Consider the following 26473-nt stretch of genomic DNA (forward strand, 5'->3'; position numbering starts at 1 on the left):
AACTGACTCGATTTCATATCTGCTCTCTTGATGTTCTGTCTTTAATGCAAATACACCCGCTGATAAAAGCACTCTTGGCACGCTGTTCATTTTTGTTCTGACCTTGCGTTCCAACCGCCGCTGCATCTCAACATAACAGACGTGTGTGTGTGTGTGTGTGTGTGTTTAGAGTCTGAAGCGCAGTCTGGAACAGGCTCGTGTTGAAGTGTCACAGGAAGATGATAAAGCTCTCCAGCTCCTCCATGACATCAGAGAACAGAGCAACAAACTCCAGGAGATCAAGGAGCAGGTGAGCAACCGCACTTCACCACACCGTTACTGTGCTCCTCGCTTTATATTTTATGGAACATAAGATACTTTGAGACACATCTCAGTATTGTTTGTTCATACAGTGAAAGTCATTGGTAACCAAAACAGCTTTGTTACCAACAGTCTTCAAAATACCTTATTTTTCCACAAAAGAAAGGTTTGAAATGACATGAGGGTGAGTAAATGATGACAGAATTTAATTTTTTGGGGGTGAACTATCCCTTTATTATTATTATTATTAATTAAATGATACTGTAAATAAGAAACTAAATCTGCCAGCAGGTGGTGGTAAATGTCTTCATTTGATTCGTTCAAACGGCTGAATCATTCAGGAATGAAGTAAACTGCTTGTTTGAACTTTTTCCATCACATAGAGGACATTTAAAACACTCATCCACCAAATTAAAGACCAAAACAAAGAAGTTTTGCATCATTACCTTCAGATGATGTGTGTGTGGAGATGAGCTCTGTCTAATATAATGCAGTTAACAAGAGCCACTTTATCTGTTTGCAGACTAGTGATGTAGCAACTAGCAATAGTTTAACATTAAAATAGGTTTTATTTTGAGTTAAATTAGTCTAAATAAGTGCAGACATCAGGCATGCATGATGCTGTTTGAGTTGTGTTGGTTCTGTGTATGTGTGCATGAACATGAGCTCAAGGCATTACGGGGAATAATATTTCACTCACTGAACTAGAAACAAGAATTAGTGGATAATCCTGTGCTGGCAAACCTGTGTCGAGCTCGTTTTGAAACCCCGAGTACGTTGGGATCTGAGAACGGCTTTGGATTTACAGAGAAAGAACCGAGCCATCAGATGAAGAGAGATCTTTTTGTGTGCGGTTAAAAACAATTAAAACTGTTTCCAGCCGGACTGCTCTCCTGTTTTCCATAGCTATCTACACATCTGGCCAAAGATTTCATGAAAGAAGCTCACAAGGCTGCAGTTATTTGATCAAAAATACATTAAAAACTGTGAAATATCATTATAATTTAAAACAGCTGTTTCTATGTGAAAACTGTAATGTATTTCTGTGATCTGCAGCTGTATTCTCAGCATCATTACTCCAGTCTTCAGTGTCACATGATCTTCAGAAATCATTATAATATCAATGTTGAACACAGTTGTGCTGCACAATATTTTTGTGGAAACTCCGATACATTTATTTTTCAGATGATTAGAAACTTCAAAAGAGCAGCATTTATTTGAAACAGAAATCTTTTGTAACATTATAAATGTCTTTTACTGTCACTTTTGATCAATTTAATTCATCCTTAATGAAAAAGTATTAATTTCTTTAAAAAAATCTTACTGACCACAAACTTTAGAACAGTGTAGCTAACAGCATTTTTATTATGTAACATTTAAAATGTTTAGTTTGCTGCTATAATGTAGACGTTGTTTTTGAAGATACTAGATTTCTTGCACACACACACACAGGCGTGAAGAACATTAAATGGTGTTTGCTTGATAATAACTGCAGATTTCTAAAAGGCCTGTGTTGTATGTGAGTGTTTATTAGAATGCTAGACGTTTTGTTCTCGTTAGGTTGCAGTAATTAAGTGTCTTACTGACTGACGTCTCAGAAGATCTCATCCACAACACAGCCTTCACTGTCAGTCTCCTCCGATCAATATCAGCCCGATTCAATCTTCCTCTAACAATCAGTCCCTACACACACACACACACACACACACAAAATAAGGGCTGCATCTTTAAAAAGCATATGCTATTTTACTGAGATGTCTCATTTTGATAGATGCATCTCTGAAAGAAGTGACTGAAATGATCATAAATGTGATACCAATTATAGAAATGCAAAAATACAATTTGACTGATTGAATATTACTTGTTCCACAGCTAGTCATATTTTAGCCATGTTTATATAATATTCACAAAAGAATGAATAATAGCTGATTCTAAGAAATTTAAATAAATGCATTTTGAAATATTATTATTTAAACAAAACCAAATATATTAATAGCTTATAATAAATAGTTAATAATTGGATCATAAATAGTTAATAATAAACTATGCTGTGACTTTTTGAGAGCAGAAATCTGACCTGTTTCTTAACGGTTTCATTTATGAAAAATATGCATTGCATTAAGTTTATTAGTTTATGATAAAACTGATAATCCATATGCAATTCAGGCTTAAATATTGACCTGCAGTTTCATTGTTTAATGCGATATCCAGGCTCTAGTGCTGTTAGTGTGTGGTATTTCACGAACACGTAATTATTCGTTTAATAGTGATATTTTCCATTACGGTTCACTTACAGCAGCTTTAAATGACTTGATGATGGACCTTCAGAGCGTGATTGTGAGTCACAGTCCCTCTGAACAAACATCATTTGTCTCTTAAATGTTTCCTCGTTGGATCCAAACTAAGATGCTGTCTTTGGTTGAACTGAAATGAGGTGAAGAGCTTGTGAAAGTGCACTTCTCTCAGACCTCTAAACTCAGCACAATTAACCTCGCGAGACCCGCCGGCTTCAGGGAGAATCTCAGCCTGTAATCATTCACATTATATTTCAGTCACTCTCTGCAGCCGCTCGTTTAATTCCTTAATGCATCTTACTTGCTCAAACCCTCATTAACCCATCCGGCTTTCAGCGGGTCGTTTCACGGGATCAGCAGAGCTTTATCAGAGTCCTGTGCTGCTCAGAACCTGGGTTATCTTTGTTCAAAAAGAACTGTTAAAAACCTTTAAGGACATTAAGCATTGTGTTAAATGAAATAAAGCGGAAATAAAATAAAAAATAAAATGCAAAGAAAACTTTAAAAAAAATTTATAGAAATGTTGGCAAGTAACTGAAACAAGTAATTTTTAACTTTTAAAATAATAAAAGTACAAAAAATTTAACTAAAATTGAAAATATTTTTAAAAAGCTAATCAATTATTTTATTAAAAAATATTTAGAAAATAACCAGCGTTAAAACATTTTGTTAATTGAAATGATATAAAGTTGAAATTAAATTGAAGTAAATATAAATGTTAGTTGAAAAACGTAGAAAACTTAAAAAAAAATCAAATAAATAATGATGATAATAAAAGAAAATAGAAATGTTGTCAAGTAACTGAAAAAAGTTTAAAACAATAAAATTTAAATAATAAACTATAATAGAAATAAAATAAATAAAAATTAAACAAATTTAAATGAGTTGAAAAAAAAATAAAAGCCAATTAATAATTTCAACTTTAATAGTATATGAATAATATTAAAATAACAGCGCATGTAAAATAGTAGACTGTATCAGGAGCTGTACTGGCTGGTTATATTTGTGTGCTGTGATATTGATGTTTCTTGGACAGTGCTCTGGTTCTAATTGTAGTAATTTAGTGTGATTCATCAGAGTTTTCTGATGTTCAGGAGTATCACGCTCAGCTGGAGGAGATGCAGGTGACCATCAGGCAGCTGGAGGAGGATCTGTCTGCCGCCCGCCGCCGCAGCGACCTGTACGAGACCGAGCTGCGAGAGTCACGGCAGACCAGCGAAGAGCTCAAGAGGAAAGCAGCCGAGTACCAGCAGAGGATCCAGAAGGTGTGTGTGTGTGTGTGTGTGTTTTCAGTCAGTGAACAATTACACTGCAACACATGCTTTTCTTACTTAGATTTTATGTCTTGTTTCCAGCACAAGACAAGTAAAAATTATGTTTTTTTTTTTTTGAAACAAGCAAAATAATCTGCCAATGTGGTAAACGAAATAACCTTGTCTTCTGTTTGAAATAAGATTATTTTGCTAACCCCATTAGCAGATTATTTTGCTCGTTCTAACTTCTAAGCAAAGACTCAATTAATTTTGACTTGTCTAGAAAATCCTTCTTGATTTTTAATATCTGGGCTGGAAACAAGACAAAAAATCTAAGTAAGAAAAGCATTTTTTGCCGTGTATGATGATAATATCTAGAACAATCACAACCAGTCAGATGCTTGGACACCTTTGCTCGGTCTTTATTTTGACTAGTGTCCACATGCTAGAAGTGTTTGAGTTTGTGCGTTTCTTTTCTGAGCTCTGCTCGCTCTGGACACTCATGAGGTGCATCCTGGGATGCTTTTAAACTGCATTATAAATATCTTTGTTTTGTAAAGAAATGTGTACAAATGCACAATTCATATATTTTTCTACGAAACTAATTAAGCATTTCAACAGAAGCAGTTAAATGAAGATGATTTTATAATCATGAGCGTCATAATTTCAGTCATTGTTAATTTTTTTATACATATGTTTTTGAATATAGTATTAATTTGCATCTCTCTCTAAGTAATAATAACTTTGATTTTTATATTTTATATATATTTTGTATATAGATTAAATTGCATTATTTTTATTTTCTCTCTGTTATATAATACAGTATATATTAGAAATTCTATATAATAATTTTGATTAATTATAGAGTAGATTAAATATTTTTGTATATTTTACAATTTAATATGTATGCAAAATAAAACAATTATAAATAGGTATTTTATATAATTAAAAATACTTTTATTTTTTGTTTTATTAATATACCTATTATATTTTGTATATAAATTAAATTACATTATTTATTTTCCATCCCTCTCTATTATAATTAATCATTTGTATTATTATGTAAATTATAATAATAATATATTTATAGATATATTTATGTAATTATATATTAATAAATTTATTATATTTGGTCTATAAATTAAATTACATTATTAATATTCTATATAGCTGAAATTGAATCAATATTCTCAGAAGTATGAGCCATTATCCAAATCTGATAGCTCTCCCTGGCCGGTATATACAGTACATGTGGTTTGTGTGTGAGGGATTGGTCTTTATGATCCTGTCGTGTGATGGTGATATTTGGATTGTGTTCAGGCGAAGGAGCAGGGGAAAGCAGAGGTGGAGGAGCTGCTCTCTAAACTCGAGAAGGTAGGTACAAATCAGTCAAAACACACAATGACTGAAATTCATCTGAAATCTGTTTGTGTCCCTGCAAATGAATAATTGAGCAGACCGGTGGACTCAATAATTCATCCGTCATCAGATCATACGCTAGACTCAAACTTCTCTGGGATGGACAGGCCGTCCCTGTGGGCTCCTTTATTTCTGACTGAGAGCTCAAATAGATCCCATGAGAGCGTCACAGTCAGATCATACAGGTACTCAATTATTATCGTTAATAAACCAGCACAGCTCCCAGAGTCATGCAAAACCGCGAAATATCAGGGATGTCTGGGATTCCTAGGCCTGCAAAAACACTGAATGTAATCTAAAAAAGTAGTGAGATTTGCTCAGTCACATCATGTGTGTGTGAGTGAGTGTGTGTGTGTGTGTGTGTGTGTGTGTGAGTGTGAGTGTGAGTGTGAGTGTGAGTGTGAGTGTGTGTGTGTGTGTGTGTGTGTGTGTGTGTGTTAATCATCCTCAATGATACTCATTGCACTCTTCATGCTGTGAAATCTCTCTCCGGTCAAGTAGTTTCATTTTGAGAGCCCACTTCTTCATGAATAAATGTTTTTATAAAATGTGATGATAAGCTCATCTATTAAAACTACACACTCAAGCACCATGTTTTACTGAAAATTTGCATTTGCTATTGAAAGTTTCCACATGTAGAAAAACCCTTTACTTGATGTTGTTATGAGAGCTGTATGCAGTATACTGTAGATCACAAATAACAGGATGCTTGACCAAATAACTATATAATAATAATAACATTTTCATAACAAGTTTATCTTGATTATCTTGAAGTAACAAAAACTTAAATTGTTATAAAATATATAGACACATCTATATTAAAAACACACACAACAACAAAATTACTAAAACATTTTTGCTACTTTTAAAATAAAAATGGAAAATAGGACAAAAACTGATTCAAAATATAAATAAAAACTATAATAGTATTCGAGTGATACAACAATAACACTGACTGGAATGCATAAGCCCTGATATTGTTTTCAATATCATTTATTTAATTTTACCATATCAGCCTGGTCTGACTGATGCCGTTCCTAAATAAACTAATAACTGTTGGTCAATCCTGATATAGCGAGTCATAAATCATGCATCGCTAGTTTAAACTCCACTGTGATCATCTGCACTTTCCTCGCCGCCCAGGTGCTAAACGTCACTTTGAAACATTGCCTTGTCATTGACTTCACCTGCGTGGACGGTTTAATTTCCTGTAATTACACACTCATCTGCTGTGATGGTCACAGTGTGTGACTTTATGAGCTTCTGTGTTCCAGACCAACGCCGAGCAGCAGCTGAAGATCCAGGAGCTGCAGGATAAACTCTCAAAGGTGCTGTAGTTAACATGCTACAGACCGCAGACATAATGCAGTACAGTATATTACTTTAGTGTTTAATTGCACTGTTTAATCCACCATGTTGTAGCAATAAGCCACTAGAGTCTGCATGTTAGCGTGATTTCCCATGGTACAGAGACTAACGACACCCCTTAACTTCAGTAATCTTATTGCATCTGCACTGAATTTGAATCTTTTGCTTGCACTTTTGGAAAGACATCTTTAGAGGATCTAAAGGTTACAGACTGACCTCTTGACCCAAAACTAAGTGTTACATGAATAATGTGTATAATGCAGTTTGACCTTTGACCCTGCAGGCGGTGAAGGCGAGCACAGAAGCTACGGAGCTGCTGCAGAACATCCGACAGGCCAAAGAGCGTCTGGAGCGAGAGTTGGAGCGTCTGCGCAACAAATCTGACCCCAGCGACACGCTGCGCAGACGCCTGCGAGAGACTGAGGTGCGACGGGGCACTGATACAGTGCCTGATAATCTCTCACACACACACAGAGTTAATGTGCATTATGCACTGCTGGTGCATTGTGGGACTGAAAGAAGAGAGTGTTAATGCTTCTGTTAAATGGACAAATATCAGATAATTAACTGGCCTGATTTAAATAATTGTTTATCACCGGATCATTATTAAAAAGGACCAAAAAAAAGTTGCATAAAGAAAATCAAAAAAGTTTTTAGCATCAAGATGATTTTTATATGAATTATTTTTGCATGACACTTTTTAATTGCTGTAATATGCCTGGATGTTTTTCTTTTTTAATAATTGTCATAATTATGATTCTTATTAGATCTCGTTACTTAAATAGTAATAATATTTGTATTGCATTATATAGTAAAATATTGTATGTGGTTTTTATTTACTTTTAACAGTATACTACTGTTTAAAAGGCTCTTCTGCCACCAATTTATGTGATCAAATTTGATTTATTTGATCAAAAAAGAGTAAAAATTGTGAAATGTTATTACAATAACTGTTTTCTGTGATTATCTGTTAAAATGTAATGTATTTCTGTGATCTGCAGCTGTATTTCCAGCATCATTACTGCAGTCTTCAGTGTCACATGATCTTCAGAAATCATAATAATATACTGATTTACTGATCAACAAACATTTCTGATTATTATCAATGTTGAACACAGTTGTGCTGCTCAATATTTTTGTGGAAATCGTGATGCTTTTTATTTTTCAGGATTCACAGATGAATAGAAAGTTCAAAGAACAGCATTTATTTGAAATAGAAATCTTTTGTAACATTAAAAATGTATTTTACTGATCAATTTAATGTGTCCTTGATGCATAAAAATATTAATTTCTTCATAAATCTTACTGAACCCAAACTTTTAAACAGTAGTGTATTTAGTACAGCAAATGTTTTTTTTACTCTAATCTGTATGATTTACAGTGTTAAATGTGCTGAATTATGATGAAAATAATGTCACAAGCAAACATCTTTTTTTTTTTTTTTATATGCAAATATAATTTCTTCCTCTTGATTTTGATGTGTAATATGAACTTGATAAGATTGTTGACAGGTTTGGTGTGATTGCTGAAGCTCAGGAGGAATGAATCTGTAATAGTTGTTACATCACTCTTGTGTTCAGGAGGGCAGAAAGACTTTGGAAAACCAAGTGAAGCGTCTGGAGATGGTGGAGCGTCGAGAGAATAAACTGAAGGACGACATCCAGACCAAATCCCAACAGATCCAACAGATGGCTGAGAAGATACTGGTGAGAGAGACTGATCAGACTAGCAAAGATTAAACCACTAACACGCCTCCTTAACCAGCTGACCTGTAACCCACACACACACAGGTCTCTCTTCACGTCTGTCTTTGCACCGTCATCCTTGTGCGTCTGTCTTCTCAGATTCCTACAGATTAGCATATGACAGAACAAACACACACACACTAACAGGATGTCCCATCTGCTGCCACACACACCTCTGCACCTCTCAGTGAGGAACACACACACCTTCATGCCGTCCCGTCAAGCAGCGCTCAGCTTCTCAAAGCAAGTTCACTTCTTCATTTCACCTGGTGATGGGATTTTACTGCTGGAAACTGTTTGGATCTACCTGTTACCTGACAGTGGAGTGTGTGTGTGTGTGTGTGAGAGTTTAGGAGCTTGAGGAAAACTTGCGGGACACTCAGGCTACAGCGCATAGGATGGAAGCCCATCTGGTCCAGAAGGAGCAACTCTATGAGGACAAAATCAAGGTAGAGTTGAACACAGACCACAGACGCTCGTAAAAATGTGTGGAAATCACTAGTTTATGAAAGACACACACGACTGATGCATCACTACTTTTGTTCTGTTGCTTGAAGTTTTTGGGTCAGTGACTATTGTGCCATTTTGGGTGAATTTATTACATTTATTTGAATATATTTAAGTAGATTATTCTCACAGGGTTCCTATCGGGTTTGGAAAAGTATGGAAAAAAAAGCAGAGTATGGAAAAATATTTGTGTTTCCAGACTTTTGCCCCTATTTAGTTTTTTTTATAATAGAAAATTAAGAATTTAATGAATATAAATGTAACGTACAGGTAGTGAGGTTTCATAGCAGCTGATTCTTTAGTGACTGTCAGATACTACTGAATGAATTCAAGTGCACTTTTTCATTATGCAAAATGCCGGTTATAAGCATTTTGAGTTTCTTCTCACTATATTCTTGGCACCGTATTAATTAGCCCCAAGGACCTTTGCAAAAATAAAATATATACAGGCTTTTATGTGCGCACAAGAAACCATTAAATTTAGTATATAGGATGATGCACACTGAGCCACCTGTTGTGCCATCAGCCCATTTTGAGATGTGGTTTCTGGCCACCACTGACTATGCATTAAAGGCCCCAATGAAAGCCAAACTTAAACACTTTTTTTACAGTACCAGTCTTTTTTTATAGACCCTTGAACTTGGCAACTTTTATGCTATTAGCCCATTTCATGTCATGGTTTCTCCACCACCACAGAGGATGTGTTCAATTTGACTTTAGGCCTTGATATTAGAAGTACTACCATAAGAAAAGCAAAACTTTGACCAGGTAGATCTCTGTTAATTCATGTGCATCCATGCTATAGATGGCAGTGATGCACAGAGGAAATAGGTTATATAAAACTAAAAATTGTAATGCATAAGCATGCAAAACATTTACATGTGAATAGTTTCTCAAGGGCACAAAAAAGTTTATTTTGTGCATGTAAAAGTCTGTATTTTTTATTTATTTATTATTTTTTATTTTAGGGACTCGGTGTTTTGTCACTTTGAGAAAATCAATAAAAAAAAAAAACCTGAGAAAATTAAAATATTTACAGATGACTGTACTATATACCAAATATAAAGGTCAGTGTCCCAATACTGATGTCATTATCATGTCAAACATTTTGAGTTTTTCCAAGTACAATTTCTGTTTTCTGAACACATGAATGAGGCGTGACCGGAACACATCTGTACATCAGCAACAGAAATATCCTTTAATTTTCATATTTTGTGTCAGTACCACCCTATTAAAAAAACAAAAACCTATGCCATAATATATTTAAAATACATTTATTTCATGCTAAGTATACCTCGAATCCATTAACTTATTTATTGACATCACTTAGGACTTACTGATATAAAATAATAAATAAAAACTTTATTTGGCGTATTTCTTTATTGCCAAAGGCACATTTCTTAATATTATGCCTAAAATGTGTTTATGACTATTAATTAGGATTTATGATCTCAGTCAGATCTCTTTATCAGTCTTTAAATTCAAGATATTTAAAGTGTACCTGAAGTATACTTGTAATAGTTCAATTTGAGCTGAATCAAATATACTTCAGTATATCTTTAGTTGGACTCCAGAACTACTTCCACACAATAAAGTGCATTAGGTACAAAATTAGTTGTTCCAGTTTAGCAGATTTTAAGTATGCCAGTTTAGTGTACTAAAAGTACAGAGTTAATTTGCAAAAAAAAAAAAAGATTACTCCGTTTTTAACCATTTTCAAAAATCATGTTTTTTCATTGTGCATTCCAATTAATCTCAATTTTTTAGATTTTTTATTGTAACATTTCAAAAAGTGAAACTTTCATATATTTTAGATTCATTGCATGTAAAGTAAAACATTTCAAAAGTTTTTTGTTTTAATTTTGATGATTAGAGCTTACAGCTCATGAAAGTCAAAAATCAGTATCTCAAAATATTAGAATATTTACATTTGAGTTTCAATTAATGACCATCTCTACAGTATAAATTCTGGGTATCTCTTGTTCTTTGAAACCACAATAATGGAGAAGACTGCTGACTTGGCAATGATCCAGAAGACGAACATTGACGCCCTCCACAAAGAGGGTAAGTCACAGAGGGTCATTACTGAAAGCTGTGGCTGCTCACAGAGTGCTGTATCAAAGCATATTAAATGCAAAGTTGACTGGAAGGAAGAATTTGGGTAGGAAAAGGTGCACAAGCAACAGAGATGACTGCAAGCTTGAGAATACTGTCAAGCAAAGCTGATTCAAACACTTGTGAGAGCTTCACAAGGAGTGGACTGAAGCTGGAGTCAGTGCATCAAGAGTCTCCACGCTCAGACGTCTTCAGGAAAAGGGCTACCAAGCCACTTCTGAACCAGAGACAATGTCAGAAGCATCTTACCTGGGCTGTGGAGAAAAAGAACTGGACTGTTGCTCAGTGCTCCAAAGTCCTCTTTTCAGATGAAAGTAAATTTTGCATTTCATTTGGAAATCAAGGTTTCATTTTGGAAATCCCGACCAAGTATTGAGTGCAGAAATGAACATACTTTAAAGAACTTGAACTTTTCTGTTTGGAAAATCCTTGTTTTGATTGATCTTCGGAAATATTCTAATATTTTGAGATACTGGATTTTTGACTTTCATGAGCTGTAAGCTCTAATCATCAAAATTAAAACTTTTTACTTCACATGTAATGAATCTAGAATATATGAAAGTTTCACTTTTTGAAATAAGTTACAATAAAAAATTTACTTTCACGATATTCTAATTTTTTTAGATGCACCTGTATATCTCATTTTCCTTAACAATATAGCTAGCTAACACAAAACACAATAAAAACATAACATAATAAAAAACATTATTTTTGAAAATTTGTATCTGTTTTTGCAAATAAACTCTTCAATTGTAGGATATTTTTATTACATAAATATGTAAAAGTATTTGTAGTATATTAGTATTTTTTTCACTAGGTCAGTTAGTTATTAAAAAACAATCAATTTTTTCTTATTTTAATCAATAGAAAAGTTAACGGACTGCTAGTTAGATTGTTTTGTTAGCAACTTTTCCAAAAACGAACAAATGCAATTTCCGTCACACACAATAGCAAAACTCCACATCAGCACATCATATTCATATCTGAATATACCTGTTAATCTATTACATGATGATTATCGTCTGTAGATGCATGTAAGACGCCTGACGTGTGTGTGTGTGTGTGTGCTGCAGGTTCTGGAGGCTCAGATGAAGGCAGATCTGGCTGATAAAGAGAGTCTGGAGCAGAAACGAGCTCAGCATGAGGAAGAGGCGCGTGAGAAATGCAAACTCATCAGTGAGCAGAAAGCTGTGAGTGTCTCGTCTTCATCTCACATCAATCTCTGACTCCTGACAGACTGTTTGCACAGAAGTGTGTGTGTGTGTGTGTGTGTTTGCTGGAGACACACTGACTAGTTCATCCAGCAGGATTTTTGAGCTACTAGAATCCAATCCAAGACCAAAACCTTATGGGTGTTAAATGGGTATTTGTTAAGGTTAAAATTTGTATGAATATAAAATGTAACCTCTCAGGTTAAACCTCTCAGATGTCCATTTCATATTTCACCTCGAAAGCAAAAGAGAAAAAATAAGAAATTATTGTTTGCATAAAACATGAAAATAAAGCTATTATAAGACCATATTTTTAGATATGCATTATTTTCCAGACTTTATCATCATGATAATGTTTGATTTTGTGGTGAAATTAGACCTGAGAAAGTTTTGCGATATTCACTCTTATCATTTTAGCCCTTGCTCCAGTTAACCAGACTTTAGCTAACTAGATTACCGCCCTGATCGCGGACTCACATGCTCAGTGTATGAAACCGCAGGGTTGTTTAATATGATGCATTTTCAACATTTACATACTTAGCAACACTGGTGTAGCTCAAGCTAGCAAATTAAAAAGTCTGCGTTATGAAGAGTTTATCACTGGCGTCCATAAAGTTATTCTGATTTAATTTGAGTTTTTATTAAAATTCAGCTCCTGGCTCTTATGATGTCCTGTTATTAAAAGTCAAGTTTGCAAATTGCAACACTAGCAGCAATAAATCATGTGTTTCTCAAACTCTCCTGACGCCTCTTCTGCCCACGCTGGTGGACTAACATTTACTGCATGTATAAATCTGCATCCCAATGCTGGATTTGATGGGTTTTTCTCTACAGACCATCAAGGCCATGGACAACAAGATGAAGAGTCTGGAGCAGCGGATCACTGAACTCTCTGAGGCCAATAAACTGGCAGCCAACAGCAGCATTTACACCCAGAAAAACATGTAAGAGTTAAACCATGATCCCAGAAACCGGTCCAGTTCAGAGCAGCTCGAGTTTCCAGACCTGCATCTCCTGCAGAAGTATTCACTCCACCAGCAAAATGGTTTTTGGCAGGTCTCTCCGGTGAAGCTAGTTAAAAAACCTGGTGGGCAATTAGTAGAAAAACATGTGACTGAGTTCAGATTCATTTGACCGACTTGAATCAACTCAGTGACAACTAGGCCTGGTTTCACAGACAGGGCTCAGACTAAGCCAGGATTAGGCCATAATTCAATTAGGATTTTTAAGTCATTTTTATAAAAGTGCCTTAGAAAAAAACATTACTGGTGCACGTTTATTTCAGCTGAAACAGCTCAGACTTACATTTTAGTCTGGAACTAGGCTCAAGCCTCGTCTGGGAACCCGGGGGTTAATGAATTGAATTAGGGGTGTGAGACTAGTATCTATATGGAGGCAAAAATGCCTCTGTGTGAGTTTTTGTCTCATTTATTATATATAATATAGTTAAACATCACGTGCAAGAGTGGTGTTCTTCCCAAATATCAGCGTGATTGCAAATGTACTGTTGATTTTCTAATATCGCGAGTTGTTTTTGCTTTATTTCACTAACGAAAATAGTTCTGAACAAAGCTTCGATACAGAATGAATCAGCCATTTGAACAAATTGAATTAGTTTGGAATTCGTTAGCACATTTCTTAATATTAAGCTTAAAATGTGTTTTAATGTCACTATTAATGAGGATTGTATGATCTTTGAATAATATCGGTCTTCAAATGTAAGATATTGTGATAGTTTACTTGAAGTATACTTGCAATAGTTCATTAAAAATGAGCTCCTCTATGGAGCAAATGAATGGGATTTTTACTTCCAGGACTGACTGTTATGCTAAATTACAATTCAGAGTTTCAGAGTGTAGTTTTAGGACATATTAGAATAAATAAGGGTTGATGTGAGGGGTTATTGTAGATCTGCACACAACAATCTGGGGAAGCAATTTTTAGCTTGTAATAAATGTTCAATCTGAGCATCTCTGCTGCATTGTTCAACTTCTAAATCAAGTGTTTTGGATTTAATAGGGGACTGAGGAATAGGAATGATTGCAATTTAGCCAAACAAAAACAATTTAGCGGTTTTGAGAAAGCGATTCTCAGGATGCTTCTGAGATGAGTTTATTGAAGGAGAAATCTAATTCACTCCTTTTACTGGAAAACAAGGCTTCAAACATTGAAAAATCAGAGAAATAATGAATCACGAGATTCAAAGCTCAGTGTTTTTCTCAGGAAAGCTCAGGAGGAGATGATCTCGGAGCTGCGACAGCAGAAGTTTTACCTGGAGTCGCAGGCGGGGAAGCTGGAAGCTCAGAATGCCAAACTGGAGGAACACCTGGAGAAGATGAGCCAGCAGGAGCAGAGCCGGAAGAGCCGCATCCTGGAGCTGGAGACCAGACTCAGAGAGGTGCGAGCAGATCAGGACAGAATATACTACTACACGATACAGTAGGGCTGGGCACTTTATATTAGGTGGCCTTAACTACAATGCACTAGCATCAAAAGTAAGTACAATGTACCTATTGTGTTCATATTGTATTGCAAAGCACTTTTGCTGCTATTGAGGTGGGATACAGGTAAGGTTAGGGCCAGGTTTGGTGGTGTGGGTAGGTTTAAGAGTGGGTTTAGGTGTAAGGGTAAATGCAACAGTGTAATTATAAATGCAATTACAGAAATTAGTTACAAATGTATTTACATGCAGGTATTTTTTTAAAATATAAGTGCAATGTAAAAACTTGTATGTAGGCAATAAGTGCATTGTATTAAATTATTAATTTAAATGTAAGTACATAGTAGTTAAGGCCACCTAATATAAAGTGGGACTGGTGATTTTTCCGATTTTATCAGTTAATTCAAATGTAATGTTTTGCCACGATTTAGAATTAGGAATCGTTAGAATTAGACACACTGAGGAGCACACTATAAAACCTGTAACTACTACTGTGTGTCTGATATTTGATGTTTGCATCATGGTGACAGGCTGAAAGCTGCTGTTCGTTGTTTTTACAGAACATTTATAGTTAATTATAGTCTACTGGTGTCATACCTTCAGTCATTTTGAATTTGAATTACCTTGATTTTTTTTATTTTTTTTTAAAGCATTTTCCTCGTATTATTTCTGAACAAAGAATACATTTGTACAAGATGTAGTTGTAGTTCATGCATCTTTCCTGCAAAGATATTTAAAATTTACATCATGTTGACAGCTTCATGTGTGCTGCACTTAGAATAGAATTTTCTTTAACTAGAGGGTTAATAAAGAACTAGTTACTTGAATCATGTTGTTACATTTTCAAGTTGACTAGTTAAAAATTGTAAATTAAATTTAAATCGGTCGAACATTCAGAAAAAAATGAGATTTTATATTGCTCAGCGCTACGATATAGTGATGCATCAAAATGTTTTAAATCAACTTTTTAGTTATATAATTGTTTACTATAATTCATTATTAAAATGTAAACATTTAAATGGCGGCAGAGTTTTTTCTCACATACATTGACGGCTACAGTGAGCAATCATGCCACATTAAAAAAAACACGCTCAAAACATATTTTTTAATATTTAGATTTATGTATTTGAATTGCATATAAAATTTCCATCCATTTGAATAACACATTTTTTTATAAACTTTGTGATGCACTTTTGTTAGTCAAATATAAATGAAACAGGTCCAATATCTGAAAAAATCTTTCATAGATCTTTCATTCTTTCAACAGCAATAATTGTATTATAGCATTAGAAATACTTCCAAACCTGAAGAAGAACAGGCCGTAGCAGGTTACCAGACTAGTTTACATTGTGTGAACGAATGCTCGTTGTGATATGAGAGACGTGAAACTGTGGCAGTAGTAGTGGTGTTTGACAGCATGTGTGTGTGTGTGTGTTTCAGATGGGTCTGGAGCACGAGGAGCAGAAGCTGGAGATCAAGCGTCAGGTGACGGAGCTCACGCTCTCGCTGCAGGAGAGAGAGTCTCAGATCAGCAGCCTGCAGGCGGCGCGGCACGCGCTCGAGAGTCAGCTACAGCAGGCCAAGACCGAGCTGGAGGAGACGACGGCCGAGGCTGAGGAGGAGATCACTGCGCTGAGAGTGAGACGCATGCAGATCACTGAGGACACACTGTTAAATCAGCCGAAGCCCTCTGAGATCAAATTAATTAACTCAATCTAATATTACACACATACTGTTTATACATTCTCCTTTTCATATAGTTTAACTTGATGTACTAAATTTAAAGATTTAACTAGAACAACTAGATTTTAAGGTTCTAAAATTACTACAAATATTACATTAAAATAATAAACATTCAAAATAATAGGTAAACAATGCAGGTAAACAAATAAAATGTTTAATTTATAAATATTTTTGTATATTTCTATTAAATAAACATGCTCCAGTGAATCATTTCAATAATAATTTCAACAATCATTTTCATTATTGTGGTTAACAAAAAGTAAAACCATTAAAAAAAGGCTGTATTTCTCTTTTTTTGTGTAGCTTGCATTACTATAATAACTAAAACTGAAGTACAAATTGATAAATATCTCTAGTATATATATATATATATTTTTAAACTAATAAAAAATGATAAAAATCACACCAAAATTACTAAAGCTTTACCTCAAATTAAAATGAAAATTGAACTGTGTCTTACCATTTATACTACAGTAGATATCTATTTTTGGGAGGGACTACTGAGCATTATGTACATGAAGAAGCCTATTTAACTCTACTGGTCTGAGAGAGGGTGTAAAATGAGCTTTAGAAACTGAATTTCAGAGACAAAAAAAAAATGTATATCAGTGAGTTCAGGGCTAAAAGTGTAAAATAATATATACATGTTTGATACACACACATTCACACACAGCATCATGTGTTTGTCCTTCTCCTGCAGGCCCACAGAGATGAGATTCAGCGCAAGTTTGATGCGCTGAGAGACAGCTGCTCGGTAAGTGTGAGTTTATCTGCGCTAATATTTCCCACAATCCCCTGCACTGCTCAGGAGGGTTGAACATGATGGTTCTCTTCAATATGAAAACAGACTTCTTACTTTTGCTTACTTTACTTCATTTATTATTAACTTCAAATGAAATGGCATCTATCCTGACTAAAGCTCCATACAGGACGACAAGAGATTGAAACTGTACGATTTCAGTGGTGTGTTGTGCTCGATAGCTTCTATATTTAGCTTGAGGATCCTCAGGGATCGGATAAAGAGCTCGGAGAGAAATTATTGATTAGAAGAGCTGAAGAAAGCAGAGATCTAAACAGTGGCTCTCTTCTGTTGGCCGTGAGCCCGAGTGACACACAACAGAATCAATACACGCTGGGAAAAGTTGCTGTCACCTTAATGCCTCATTTATCCCCGATCACAGACCTCAGATCAGTGAGCTGCTCGACTCCTCTGACCTCACGCAGAACTGATGCAGCGCTGCGGTTCAATCAGACGAACCTCTCCATCTGCAGCCCTTCACTCATAACATCAGCCTTGTGTCTCGTGTGCTTGCGGTTTAAATTTCATTTCATTTAAAAAATACAATTTACAATGTTTTTACATCATTATCAAGTCATAATTGTAAACTCTACATTCAATGAAAATGTACTATTTTGATGTCATGTAAATATAAAATGGCAGTGCCGTCATTTATAGCTATATATAGTTATAGCTGACATGCACTTTGTTCTTCTCAATCGAATATAGGTGAGTTAATGTAGTGAAGTCATCAGAAACAAACCCACACATTGATTCTGTTTGGTTTTATGAGCGTTGCCATTGCAAAAACTAATTTCCATGTCCAAGGATATGAAAAGGGCACACTTTTTGCATTCTCAGGGTCATCATCTATCTATCAAATCTATGGTAGTTCATAATACATGCATCATTTCTGCCACTGTGAGATCTGCTGACTGATTGGTCTTTTATATTTATATGCAATATCATATAGTAATATGTATATACATATGTTTTTATATATATTAGTGCCGTCAAACGATTAATCGCGTATAAAATAAAAGTTTTTGTTTACATTATGTACTGTGTATTTTTATGTTTATATATTTTGAAAATATTTACATGTTTATACATTTATATATTCATATTCTTATATTATATATAAGTATATTACATATAATATAACATGTTATAATTATATAACATAATATTTTTCTTAAATATATACATGCATGTGTTTGTACTTATATATATATATATATATATATATATATATATATATATATACATACACATACAATATATATATATAGTATACATACGTATTATGTAAACAAACTTTTATTATGGATGCGATTAATTGTTTGACAGCACTAATATATGTATTAAAATTTATATTAATTTCTTTAAAATATATTTTATATATTATGCATATATACACACGTATGTTAAACGTTAAAAGTATGTATATAGCTGTAAACTTAAAATAAATTTTCTTGAGTACAAAGTCTTATAAGATAAAAATAACACTCTTTGTCTATTGAATTGTGATGATCTGTCTTATATTTTATTATATTATGTTTCTATATCTCAATCTTTGTTCTACACACCCTCTATGTCTATTTAAGTTGAAATCTTTTTAAACTATTGCGCAGCAAAACTACTAGTGTTGTTTTCCTGCCTCGTGAGCTCTGATATTTCCATCTGTTTCAATAGCTGCAGTGTTCATGAATCTGGAATATTCCCGCAGTGTCAGAACAGAGAGTGATTGCGGTGGAATGACTCTAATGAATGGAATGATTATGTGTTTGATGGAAGATTCATGCATATTGATAAGGATGAATGACGCGGCGTGTCGTCACAGGTGATCACGGACCTGGAGGAGCAGCTGACTCAGCTGACCCAGGAGAACGCTGAGCTGAACCGGCAGAACTTCTACCTGTCCAAGCAGCTGGACGAGCTGACGGTGGAGAGCGAGGAGAGACTGCAGCTCAGTCAGGACGTGGACCGTCTGCGCAGAGAGGTGGCCGACCGAGAGATGCACCTCAACAACCAGAAGCAGGTGCGCAAACACGTCATCTGCACACTCAAACCAACTTTAAATCAACTCAGTCCACGATATGTGGAGCGAGTCCAGTTCTCTTTGCTTTCACAGCTCCTTATAAGTGGAGTCACATCTCTTTGTGGTTTGTTTGCTTTAGTTGGTCAGTTCACTTTCCCTTCCACACACTGTTGAAATCAGTTAAACTTGTGTAATACAGTGCAACCGGAAAGTCACTTTTTACACATTTATTACAGCCTTATTCCAAAATAGATTAAACTCATTTTCCTCAAAATTCTATAAACAATACCCCATAATGACAATGTGAAAGAAGTTTGTTTAAAATCTTTGCAAATTTATTAAAAATAAAAAACAAAAGTCACATGTTCATAAGTATTCACTCTAGATCTGTCAGTCGATTAACATTTTAATCTAATTAATTACATGATCTGTCTGAGAGTAACACAATTTCAGTTCTCTGTATGTATGTATGTCAGGGCTCCAGACAAAAAAATCGAGTAAGGTGCCATTGGCTCCTATAAAAGAAAAACTTAGGCGCCAAATTATTTTTTTAGGTGCCACAGAATAAAAGTGGTTTATTTTATTATTATCATTTTATTTTTCCCCCGTATTTTAACATTTCAATCATTTTGTCATGTGTTTATGTCTTATCTTTTCTAGGCTTTATCAGCATTTTAATCCATCTTGTAGATGATCAGGTCGACCGGGGGACTAAGGTTCACTTAAAGTGTGAATTAAATGTCTTTTACAACTTGAAATATACAGTCACAAAGAATTGTTCGTTACACAGAATCTGTACCAATATCATGGACCATAAGCATCACTTGGCAACTGAGTGCAGTGCATCCTATAAATGTTGTCACGTCTTTCACACATTCAGTCTGTTTTTCTTCATTAGTAAAATGCAATTTTATAGGAGGAGTTGAATCATGTACAACAGAATAAGTAAAAATATTAATATGCAACAGCGCATAAATATAGCAAAACGCTCCTCTTTATAGTTATTTTTCTAGCTGACTGATGAGTTTATGGACACTGAGTGGTTATTCTGAGGTAAATGTATTACAATGCAATGTTTACAAGCTTTATACATTTCCTCAGTTTGAAACAATGAGCTTTTACATAAAACATTTCAGTAAGTTGTAGCTACTATAGGCTTTCTTATTGCCTACCTTTTGATCATGTTCATTTCATACTATAGTAGTAAATCGAAATATATAATGGGTTCACTTGCTGCTTTAACTGAGGTGCTAAAGAGATCGCGCCTGAGCATTAAGTGCGATACTCTCCGCTCGCGCGATCCGGACGCATACACGGACCGTGTGGACGCGGGGTACTGGTGTTTATATTATCACCTTTCAGGTCTCTCTCACTGCGTTCAGCAGACTGTGTGCGGCAGAGACGAGGACTGTTTGAAACTCTTTTCCAGTAAAACTTTGATGCGCATCGTCTTATGTAAGTTTAATAAGTGAACATAACAAAAGATGTGAGCGCAAAACAATCGGGAAAAAAGTCCTTTCATGCAAATTATATATAGTCGCCAGTGGCGACCTCAGCAAAAACTTCACTCGCAAATTAATATTTTTGGTCGCAAATGCGACCATTTTAGTCGCAGTTTGGAGCCCTGTATGTACATGTGGAAGAATTGACAATAAAGCAGACCTGACTTGATGTTGTTTTGATTAATTAATCGCAACATAAATTTGACTGTCAAAATACCCACAAAAGATTATTTAAAGCTATTTTTGTGTTAAATGAGAAAGTATCAAGTAGACTTTACAAATTGTAGCTTTAGTAATATTTTATTTGATTCAACAAAACATGTATTACACAAACACTTTGAGACACATCTCAGTACTGTTTGTTCATACAGTGAAAGTCATTGGTAACCAAAACAGCTTTTTTACCAACAGTCCTCAAAATACCTTATTTTTCCACAAAAGAAAGGTTTGAAATGACATGAGGGTGAGTAAATGATGACAGAATTTAATTTTTTGGGTGAACTATCCCTTTAATATTTTTATTATTATTAATTAAATGATACTGTAAATAAGAAACTAAATCTGCCAGCAGGTGGTGGTAAATGTCTTCATTTGATTCGTTCAAACGGCTGAATCATTCAGGAATGAAGTAAACTGCTCTCTTTATGAATGGGTTTTTGAATCATTGGTTCACACGATTCATTCAGAAACTAAACACCGCTGTGCTGCTATGGTTTTAAAGTTAATAATGTTCTCTGCAAAGCTCTGCAGCACTCGTGTAATACAGCTCTTGCTGCTTGTGTGATATCGCTTATCGTATGATATAAATATGAGACAAACTCATGCAGGGGCATTTTTGCACCAATATCTTGAATTTTAGGGCATAACTGCATTTATGGTGTTGTTGACCTGCATCATATTTGTCAACAGTCACCTGTATGAAATGTAAGATGACGTACAGGTCTGGGGGCGGGGCCAGTGCGTTAACCGCGTTCAAATATTTTCATGAAAGTGACGTGACATTTTAATCACGTTATAAGTAATTAATTAAGTTAATGCATTAAACTGACACCTAATTCACAGGCTTTGCCAAGACACTCAAAATTGAGCTCAGGTGCATCCTGCTTCCACTGATCCTCCTTGAGATCATCCTGTGGTACATTCAGTTGATTGGACATGATTAGGAAAGGCACACACCTGTCTAAATAAGATCCCACAGTTAACAGTGCATGTCAGAGCACAAACCAAGCCATGGAGTCCAAGGAATTGTCTGTAGACCTCCGAGACGGGATTGAAGCTGGACGTTTGTACTGTACTGAGGCGTGTTATAGGACTGTGTTCTTGTGTTTGCAGAACATTGAGACTCTGAAGACCACCTGCAGCATGCTGGAGGAGCAGGTGGTGGAGCTGGAGAGTCTGAACGATGAGCTCCTGGAGAAGGAGAGGCAGTGGGAGAACTGGAGATCCGCTCTGGAGGATGAGAAGAGCCAGGCGGAGCGCAGGACCCGAGACATGCAGAGACTGCTGGACAACGAGAAGCAGAACAGGTACTGTGAGCAGCAGTCACAAAACACTTCAATTATTGACTTCAAGTGTGTCCTTTAATCTAGTAGAATTTGTCAGCATCTTCAGGTTAGCTAATAGCCATCACAGATGCATTAAATTGATCAAAAGTGACAAAGATGTTTATATCCAAAAGATTTCTATTTCAAATAAATGCTGTTCTTTTAAACTTTTTATTCATCTGTGAATCCTGAAAAATTCAAATGCATCGTCAGCACAACTGTTTTCAGCATAATAACATAACATAATAATTTTAAAGTTAAATTATTCTATCTAATGCACTTTGAGAATTCAAAATTAAGACCTCCAACTCATGTTTTTAACTTAAGTAAGAAAAAAGTTTACTTGTAGCTGAACTCAACCCTCTTTTTATTTGTGATGTACTGTCTCAGTCTAAATTACATTCACACTGCTGTTTTAGAAAGCCAAGCAAATTAGAATATAATCACAACAATGACAGTAATAGCCATATATTGTAAAATAAATGAAAATGATCTCATAGGAATATTATTTTTGCTTTGCACTACAGTAGGGAAATTACAATACTTCTTTCCTAATTTCGACACTTGAAAGAGATATTTTTAATTTGAATGGCATGTAAACCGCTAGCTGTCTGCTATTCATACTGCATTTAAGCTTTTATTTTGAAGGAAAACTCCAGCTTCAGTGACAACAGGCTTACAAAAACAAAAATCTAGTAAAATAGTGTCTAACTGGTGGCTGTTGCGTTCCCAAACGCGTGCTAAACTTGAGCATGTTTTGCTGAAGTGTTTTTTATTTGATTGCTAATGTGACGTTTTTCCACCACAAACTGAACTAAATGAAGCATTGCTTGGTGATTGGTTGAGCTAAAGTGGTGTTATCTAATGTGTTCTTAACTTTAACAGCTGACAGATACTCAACCAAATTCATTACATGCCTTTCTATCAGTTATCTGACATTTTTCATGAGTTCTTGTCATATTTTATTACCATTTTCTAAACTATAGTGAATAAACTGTGATGTGAGAAATGTTGAAGGTGTCTGAATACATTTTAGATTGACTGTATATTCACATAGAAAACTGTTATTTTAAATTACAAAACTATTTTTACTGTATTTTTGATCAAATAAATCCATTAAAACTATTACGAATCTTTCTTACCCCAAACTTTTGAATGGTAGTGCATGTAAATACTATTTTTCTGTGGTGTTGTGTCTCGACTCGACCCTGTTCCTCCAGGTTGCGAGCGGACCAGCGCAGTACGGAGTCTCGGCAGGCGGTCGAGCTGGCCGTCCGCGAGCACAAGGCCGAGATCGTAGCTTTGCAGCAGGCGCTGAAAGAGCAGAGACTGAAAGCAGAGAGTCTGTCTGATACTGTGAGTTACACAAACACACTCGCAACAGTTTGTCCTGGTTCGCTCCGGCCCTCCATCTGCGAATATTAATATTCATGCCAATATGGAATTTAACAAGCCACGATTAAGCGCCACAGCTGATGGAGATTAATTAAGCACTGCACATGAACACGCCGCCGCTGCGCATTAGTTAAACACTGTGAACAACAAAACCTTCTGTTCCCTCAGACAGGAGAGGCTGTGCTGTTTATATGTGCTGTTTATTGTGTTGTGGTGGTGTGTTTAGCTCAATGACCTGGAGAAGAAACATGCCATGTTGGAGATGAACGCAAGGAGCCTTCAGCAGAAACTCGAGACGGAGAGAGAACTCAAACAAAGACTCATGGAAGAGGTGAAAAACACACGTGTACCAGCCTATTTTGAATTGTTCTCAAACATACATATATTATATTTTATGCAGTGTATTTTATGTGTGTAATTATAATTTAAGAACAATTAAAATCCATGCAAAAATTAATGTGTTAAATTTAGAGCCCGAACCCAACCCGGAGTCTTTTTTAAATTAATTAATTTATTTATTTTTTACAACGAATAGTCAATTTAACAAAGAAAAAAGATGCTGTATTTCATGATTGCATGCAAGGGTCAGTAAACAAATACATGTAGCCTAAAGAAACAGATTCATCAAGGCTCGGCCAGTTCACAAGGCAAAAGAAAACATAGTTATGAAAGTTTATGAACATCAGGTGCAGCGGTCACATAAATGATGTCGAGTTTTTTGAATAGATGTATACGACAAAATGATCATTCTTCCACCGTGCAAATTATGGTCACTTTCGTCAGTTAGCCTTCGGCCTGCTTTAAATCAGACACAGATGTAGTGCGGCATTTATTTGAGTTAATTATATAATTTATTTGAATTAGCGAGAGAGGGATGAAAGTTGCGTGTTTGAACCTGTGTCTGTGCGTCTCTCTCTACAAGCAATGAGGCTTAGTTGCTTCAAAAACAGCAATTTTATGCCCTCATTGCGTCGCGAGTCAGTAGCCTATCAAAGCAATTTTACTAATAAAAGTGTGTTCGCTGTGCGATCTCTCTGATATCTGTGTGCAATAATGTGTGTGTGTGCGTCTATAAAAGCAGCGTAGCCTGCATATAGTTTTAGTTTAGCAACAAGCCCGAGGTCGGGTAGCAGACCTCTATCTCTGATCTCAACATTTACTACAGCTTTTCCACTAAAATAATGATGAGCGGTCTTCTCCGAACGTTACGTCTGTGCAGAGATCAGAAGTTTCCTTTGCTAACGATACTATGATATAGTTAATGATGGATGTAGTCATGAAATCAGAGATCTGAAGTGGTTACAGGAGACTCGTGTTACTACCAGGTCTTTTTCTGGACTGATGGATGAATTAGTGTGTTTGTGTCCAGCAAGGGAAGCTGCAGCAGCAGATGGACCTGCAGAAGACGCACATCTTCAGACTGACGCAGGGACTGCAGGACGCACTGGACCAGACCGACCTGCTCAAGACCGAGAGAACTGACCTCGAGTACCAGCTGGAGAACATCCAGGTGTCAACACACACACACACACACACACACCAACCGCCTCAAGATACCATACACATCACAATAAATAGTTGTCAAAATGGCTGAAAAACTACATTTGAATTTTGCACTTAAATATTATCAATATTCAAATTATATTCGGATTTAAAAGGCATAATTTTAGTTAGGGGGAAAAAAGCTTTTGGCTTCTCTCCTGAGGCCACAAGAGGGCGCATCCAGCTAAATATTACTAATGCACGTTTATTATAGCAATAAAATAACATGACTATCTATGAAAAACTGCATAATGTTCAAAAACCAAATATAATAAAATTGCTTAAACAATTATAAACAAATCAGCATCATGTATGCATAGTTCAATACAAAGGCACGGAAGCCAATTACATAGTACTAAACGGATGGAGAAAATAACCCTGCTATAGTCTTGTTTTTTTTAAAAGTTGAACTTGCATTAATTTTACATGGCTATCCAAACATGTGGCTGATAGATGTCCTTCTAGAAAATGCACAAAATATGCATTCTGTGTGAACAACTTGGTTTCAGTTTTGGCGTAAACAACAACATCTCTGTATTGATGTTCTGTTTTGCCACAATATTTTGAATGAGCAACGCAGCAGCGCCGCATCCAGTGGGTTCAAAAACAACAACGGTAAAAAGCAACCACACTTACATCGTCGTCGCATTCGTGTGCCACTGACAAGGCTGCATGACGCACACCTAAAATTTGAATGCAGTGTTTTTGCATTCGATTGTGGATTTTTATTTTAAATTCGACGAATATTCGATAATTATGACTAGTCAAAACGTCACAATGTGTGTCGGTGTCATAAATGAATGCTGCTCAAATTATGAAACAATGTTAGTGTTTAACTTTAACAAGAGGATAAATAATAATGATAATCTCCAAACAGGTTTTCTGAGCACAATCCTGTCTGTCATTGGTCATCAAACAGATAGCCCCGCCCCCAAACTCACAGGATTGGTCAAATCAGAAGTAGAGCTGCTCAATTATAGCAAAAATCATGGTTATTTTGTCAATGTTGTAATCATGACTATGATAAAAAGTCACAATTAAATGTTAACTTTTTTTTTTTCAAATTTAAATTTTTAACGACTGCTTCCATATGAAACAGCACTTTAACAAATGCAAAGTATTTTTTGTGAAACGGAGTATTCAGCAGATTGTCTTGATTATATTCATCTGGATTTGATTGGTTTATGATGGATGGGCTGACCCACAGTCGTGAAACACCTGGAAATATCAGGGAATGTTTTAATTATGATTTAAATAATATTTTAATAGAAGTGGA

The 26473-nt window shown here is 35.4% G+C and overlaps 1 protein-coding gene across 1 annotated transcript in view; it reads left to right on the forward strand.

The window, feature by feature from the left end:
- The window catches only part of LOC306870375 (citron rho-interacting kinase-like), a gene marked incomplete at its 5' end in the record, with an annotated part of 88156 nt that overhangs the window by 32022 nt on the left and 29661 nt on the right, over window positions 1-26473 (forward strand). Inside the window, 17 exons of the mRNA XM_079417605.1 lie at window positions 170-289; window positions 3689-3859; window positions 5168-5221; window positions 6541-6594; window positions 6918-7058; window positions 8215-8340; window positions 8733-8828; window positions 12075-12191; window positions 13047-13156; window positions 14436-14610; window positions 16093-16290; window positions 17096-17149; window positions 19017-19214; window positions 22049-22242; window positions 23481-23616; window positions 23882-23986; window positions 25025-25165. Coding sequence (XP_079273731.1) covers window positions 170-289; window positions 3689-3859; window positions 5168-5221; window positions 6541-6594; window positions 6918-7058; window positions 8215-8340; window positions 8733-8828; window positions 12075-12191; window positions 13047-13156; window positions 14436-14610; window positions 16093-16290; window positions 17096-17149; window positions 19017-19214; window positions 22049-22242; window positions 23481-23616; window positions 23882-23986; window positions 25025-25165 — 2190 coding nt within the window. The remainder of the gene's footprint in view (window positions 1-169; window positions 290-3688; window positions 3860-5167; window positions 5222-6540; window positions 6595-6917; window positions 7059-8214; window positions 8341-8732; window positions 8829-12074; window positions 12192-13046; window positions 13157-14435; window positions 14611-16092; window positions 16291-17095; window positions 17150-19016; window positions 19215-22048; window positions 22243-23480; window positions 23617-23881; window positions 23987-25024; window positions 25166-26473) is intronic.

This window comes from Barbus barbus (genome assembly GCF_936440315.1).
Source record: "Barbus barbus genome assembly, chromosome: 5".
Lineage (NCBI taxonomy): Eukaryota > Metazoa > Chordata > Actinopteri > Cypriniformes > Cyprinidae > Barbus > Barbus barbus.